The sequence below is a fragment of the Anarrhichthys ocellatus genome, unplaced genomic scaffold (genome assembly GCF_004355925.1).
Source record: "Anarrhichthys ocellatus isolate YVR2014 unplaced genomic scaffold, GSC_Weel_1.0 scaffold15, whole genome shotgun sequence".
In the NCBI taxonomy this organism is placed as follows: domain Eukaryota; kingdom Metazoa; phylum Chordata; class Actinopteri; order Perciformes; family Anarhichadidae; genus Anarrhichthys; species Anarrhichthys ocellatus.
The window spans coordinates 2,511,199-2,516,879 of NW_022280045.1; the positions used below are offsets into that span (position 1 = coordinate 2,511,199).

At 44.7% G+C, this 5,681-nt stretch overlaps 1 protein-coding gene across 1 annotated transcript in view; it reads left to right on the forward strand.

The window, feature by feature from the left end:
• cdh2 (cadherin 2, type 1, N-cadherin (neuronal)) overlaps positions 1-4,164 on the forward strand; it is a 60,708-nt gene extending 56,544 nt beyond the window's left edge. The window contains exons 15-16 of the mRNA XM_031855271.1: positions 27-191; positions 2,574-4,164. Of these exons, the coding sequence (XP_031711131.1) occupies positions 27-191; positions 2,574-2,780 (372 nt within the window). The 3' untranslated portion in view covers positions 2,781-4,164. The remainder of the gene's footprint in view (positions 1-26; positions 192-2,573) is intronic.
• Positions 4,165-5,681: the final 1,517 nt, after the last annotated feature.

Sequence of the window (5,681 nt, forward strand, 5' to 3'; positions counted from 1 at the left end):
TCCCCCCCCCCCCCCCCCCCCCATAGGATTACGACCTGAGTCAGCTCCAGCAGCCGGACACGATAGAGCCTGATGCCATCAAGCCGGTGGGAATCCGCCGTCTAGACGAGAGACCCCTCCACCCTGAGCCACAGTACCCCATGAGGTCAGCAGCACCCCACCCTGGAGACATCGGAGACTTCATCAATGAGGTAAAAAAAATCCAACACACACAGAGTACTTGGTAAACTGAGATTGTTTTGTTGTACGGTGAAATGAAATCCCAGGAAATCAGATGAAGTGAAAGAATCTGTGTGGTTACAAAGCTGGAATTTCATTTTCAAGCCGAATGACTTTTATTATCATAAACTATCTAAATAAACAATTTGGTTTATAGGACTCATCAAGCAGTTGCGCGTCGCCTTGTAGTGCGGGGGGGACTTTAAATTGAATCTATTATTATTATTATTAGAATTGTTTTCAGCGTTCTCCAGCAGAAGAACACACTTCCACTGAGAAGCCCAAAGAGTACATGACGCTAACTCACTTAGACACAATTGTTTTTCTCCTCACTTTCCGCCAAAGCAGAGTTATAGATGTGTCCGCATAGAAATAGGAGATGAGAGAAGCAATGCATTGGCTTTCTATCGGAGTGCTCTATTCAGAGTGCCTTGGTTTGCCTGGGGCCACCATTGACTCCAGCATGAAGGGAGAATGTAAAATGAAAAGAGCAGTCATGTATTTTTCACCAGCTCCAACAGACAAGAGTTTCACAGCATTACAAATGGAGTTCTCTCCTAGTTTTTTGGATGGCGCCCATGTTTCTAAATTAGAACTTGCTCTTTCAGCGCTGCTCCCCGGCAATCCATCTCTCAGATCCCTTTTGCCCAGACGCCGCTTGTTCTCGCTCTCGCCGCGTGTCGTGAACACGCATAATGCATTTTGTCGTGGCGGCCGATTGAGCCAAGTGGAAATGTAATGTTTCCCCGCCGCTCGACGACGAACAGTTTGACAACGCGCACCCATCCTTCATCAGGCTTGTTATTTTAACGTTCTCACGAGACCTTTTGAAACACAAACCCAAGTCTGAGCATCCTGACCCAGAAAAAGCTCACCGCAACCAGACAGCGCTGATCTGTTTCCAGTCCCAGATTTGACTGTTGCTAAAAGCTCAGTTATGGCGGCTCACACGGAGCTGGAATCTGACCTAACTGATAAGGGCTCGCCACCCGAGGAGTGGGGGAGACAGTGAGGGGGAGGGGGGGGGGGGGGGGGGGGGGGGGGGGGGGGGGAGGCGTCTGATCTCCATCCTGAAATGTGCACACGCCCCCAGGAGCTTGTGGCTCTTAATTCAATTAGAGGGACAAATACATTAGGCAGAGGTTTAGCATAAGGACTTTAACCTCACAGTTGGACAAACAAAGGTCTATTAGGCAACTGGTCTGTTCTCACAAAGGGTGGTGGTGGTGGTCGGGGAGGGCACACGCCAACTTACCAACTTAACATGACCTCGGTTGGTCACAGGTGGACACAATGCCAAACACGGGGAGACAAAGCTGAAGTGATTGCGCTCGTTGTTTTTTTTGTTGCATGGTGTGACGTCCGAATGGAAACACCAGTGGGTTTTATTACAGTCTGTGTTGTTATCTGTGGGACGGAGCGACTCCAACCAGTGGGGGGGGGGGGCAGTTCAACATCTCACCGAGTCTCCAGCGCAGGACCCCCCGCCTGGTGACCCGGTTATTATGAAACCACGAGGCTGAGTTCTGTGATTGACTAACCTTATGAAACTGCCAGCAGGGTTTTTTGGTTGGAGATGGAGCAGACCATAACCAGCGGAGCGATTATGGTTGTAATTGTAATGAACGATCCATCTGTCATATTTCCCACCAAATTATCAGCATCGCAGCCCTGAGCAAATACATAACGGAAGCTAACAAGTGGAAAATAATAGCTAAGTGCCCGGGCACTTTAATTCAATCCGTCTTTTTATTTGAGAGCATTTCACAGCCGTGATAGCAGCACAGAGGAAACTATAAATCTTTGACAAGTTGGGCAGAGGTCTCGATTTTTTTATTTATTTTTTTGTCACGTTGCTCCACTTCTGTTAATTCATTTCTTATTTGTTGGGTTACCTGGCAGAAACCAGGCTTAGATCCAAAGTGGTTCATGGCCAAAGCACATCTCAACTCCTAGATTAGCAATCCATCAAGTCCCATGAGTCCCGGCTGGAAATCAATAACAATCCATAAGGACCTCTCATGCCGCGGCGAGGATTTCTGGGAATGTTGAGTACAATCTTCGGAATAGACCCCCCCCCCCCCGAGATAACACATAGCCCCTCTCGTCTTAAATGCTCAATCTTGGCTTTCGATCAAGCAGCAGATAATCCGACATCCCAGAAAGAGTTCAGACCCGAAGACAGCGGGAACTCACAGGAACACTAGAGCCTGATTAATCTGACTTCCTGAAGTGGAGGTAGAACCATCCACTGGGTTTGCAGGACAGATTAGTCTACTTGTGTGCAGAAGCGTTGTTGCGCAGACTTAATTTAATCTCCTCATCTAACCGCGGTTTTGCTTCCTTCCGTGCAGGGACTTAAGGCGGCAGACAACGACCCCACCGCCCCCCCCTACGACTCCCTGCTCGTGTTCGACTACGAGGGCAGCGGCTCCACGGCCGGCTCCCTCAGCTCCCTCAACTCCTCCAGCAGCGGGGGCGACCAGGACTACGATTACCTCAACGACTGGGGCCCGCGCTTCAGGAAACTGGCGGACATGTACGGCGGAAGTGATGACTAGAGCGTGCGAAGGAAGAAGAGATGCGAGAGAAAAGAAAGAAGAAGAAAAAGAAAAAAAAAAAAACGAAGGAAAGATTTCCTGTTGATGGACACGGACGGCTTCTGATATTCCCCGAGAGTGACGGAACTGTGACAGAAAAAATACAAAAAAAAAAAGAAATAAACATTGATTCAGAATTTTTTTCAAAAACAACCAACCTAGGCTTATTGTTGTAGTCTACGCATACATATGCTTGTTGAAAGCTTAGGCATAGGCTGTGGTCCGGTTATGGAGGCTGTGGGGAGGGAACACTGGTGGGCTGTCGCCACTCGGATTGTTGGTATTGAATGCGCTCAGTTACACTTGAATTTCACAGTACAGAAGCACTGGGATATAATGTGCCTTTTTGTACATTTTTTGGATCTAAATGATTAGTTTTATGTTCAAGGCTTTAATGGTACTGACTTTTGGAGTGATTTCAAACTAAGTATGTTACACTCTGGTATGCTTCTACATGCTTTTTTTTCCTCTTCGGTTACACAACGCTCCTGTTTGTTGAAGATTATTTAAATAAACTACAAAGACGAAGAAATGAAGGATCTTCTGTTAGCTTGGACAGAAAGAAAGTCAATTAAGAACAGCACTGTACATTACGCTAGACTTCTAGACTTTTTCACTAAAAAAAAAAAAATTATGCAGCTGGTTGCAAATAAAGGGAGTTATGAATCATACTTTTGTAGCAGATTTTTTTTTTTTTTTCGTTTGTTTCTGAGGTGATGTAGTATTTTACAAAAACAAAAAAAACAGCTGTTTCGGTCTAGTTTATGTACACTTTATTTGCCTTAGTCATCTGATATTTTCAACTTTACTTCACTGTAAAAAGATGTGTGTACATAATGTTTCTTTTTTTCTCCTTTGATCTTTTTCTTTTATTGTAGTACATGAAAAAGTGCAAAAGGTTCCAAACTTGTAAATGTATAATTTGGACTACAAATTCAAGTTTTTTGCATGTTTTTATCTTTTCATGACAACAGAAATGAAAAATGTTGCTTCCCAAATTTATTTACAAGGTGAAAAAAAAAAATAAAAAATCTGGGTGACATTAACTGTGTAGAAGTAAAGTTTTTTTTTTTTTTGTATAAAACGTGAAGAAAAATGCATTGATAAAAATGGAGAAGTAGTGATCTTGTCAGCACAACTGTTGAATTTGTACCAAAAAGGGGGTGGGTTGGGTGGAGGGGGGGGGGGGGGGGACATGCTAGGCACTAATTGCTGAATCAGCTTTAAGACTGGAGAAGGTTTTGGACTTAAGCCTTGAGGAGAACCATGTGTACTGGAAAGCAAACTATACACCTCTGACCCCGACCATCCAAATAAAATGCAAATTTTGGAGCTAAAAACTAAACTGCCTCTTTGTTTATTTGGTTTTACTCAAACTCAGCATTGTTGCAGAGGCGTAATTAGATTGTGAATTGTGCAATCTATCTCTAAGGACAATAGCTTTAAACGAAACGACAACAAAAAAATAGTACATATTGTATTCTACAATATTTTACCAGAGGGGAGAATAAATCATTTAAACCTGTATTTATCCGTTTGCACACGCTGTACACAATCCAAACTCTTTAGGCCAAGCGGTTAGATGATAAGTTGTAAACAACAAACTCACTCCGGAACACTGTGTTTCTAAGCCAAGTCAGAGGTCAAAAGCTCGTGGAAAATGCCAAATCCATCCGGCACCTGTGTGCCGTCAGCCATGTGTACTGTACAGTACTGTAGGTCGGATTGGACTTGACCTCAAAATGAAGCACGCCTCCAAAAACTGACTCCAGGGACTCCGCACGCTGCCCCCCTGGGACACGTGGAAGGATGAAGACGAGACTTGACACGTGTGTGTGTGTGTGTGAGCCTCCACCTGCCCTCCCTCCCCTTGCACCCAGCTGAATAGATGTGGACATGGCTTATTAATTCAACCAAATTAGACGGGCGCAGGTCTGGTTTTGTAGTCCTCGCACAAGAACCCAGACGCATGTCTATTAGAGAGTGACCGGTGAACCGTACCTGCCTTTTGTTTTTCAGCCGGTGTAATGGGTGTAGCTGCTCCACACACCTGAAGAACACCAGTCTGTTCTCATACATCCTCCTGCGTGAGGCGAGGACTTGTGTGTTTTTTACAGACTTGTTTTCAGGTGACCTTGTCTGGCGCATATCACTTATCTCAAAGTATGCAAAGCTGCGCACTCCATTAGCCAGAAGCAACATGACATTTTTCTCTATCGTCGGGTGAAATGTCAAACAACAAACTTGTCAGACCGCAAAGGTGCCGTTTCAACTGCAGCCGAGTCAGATTTGTGGTATTTTTTTTTGCCAATTTACTTCCTTAAACTCTGAGGTTTTCAAACCAGACGGCTGGCTTTAAAGTACTTCCTTTTGTTTCTGCTTTGCCAAACGAGTGATAACACCACTTAAACCTCTGCCTAAATGCTTTCTTTGCTTTGATCTCTGGTCGGCACAGATGTGGTTCGTGACTCAACGTCTCAAAAGGGCTTCGCCATATGCTTTTTACGGCTAAAGACGTAAAGAACTACTTAACTACTGTGCAGCCGAGCGGGACATATTTACAGAGGTGGGATTTTACGGCATTAAACGGAGTGGTTAGACATTTTCTACATTTAACGGACGGATTTGGGAGTTATATCGATCTAACTCTGCGCCAGACAGTCCCGACTGTCAAACTACTGCTTTAAATTATACACAGATGATGAGTAGCTTTACAGTTGCAGCACGGGGGCTACAGAGGCTCTCCCGCCATATTGTCATCACGATGTTCAGATTGCTCCAGCGGGTTCATATCCACCAAGCTGTAAAGTCCTGTCTCTCTACTTTTTTTTTTTTTAATTTTTTTTATTATTAACCCTCAGC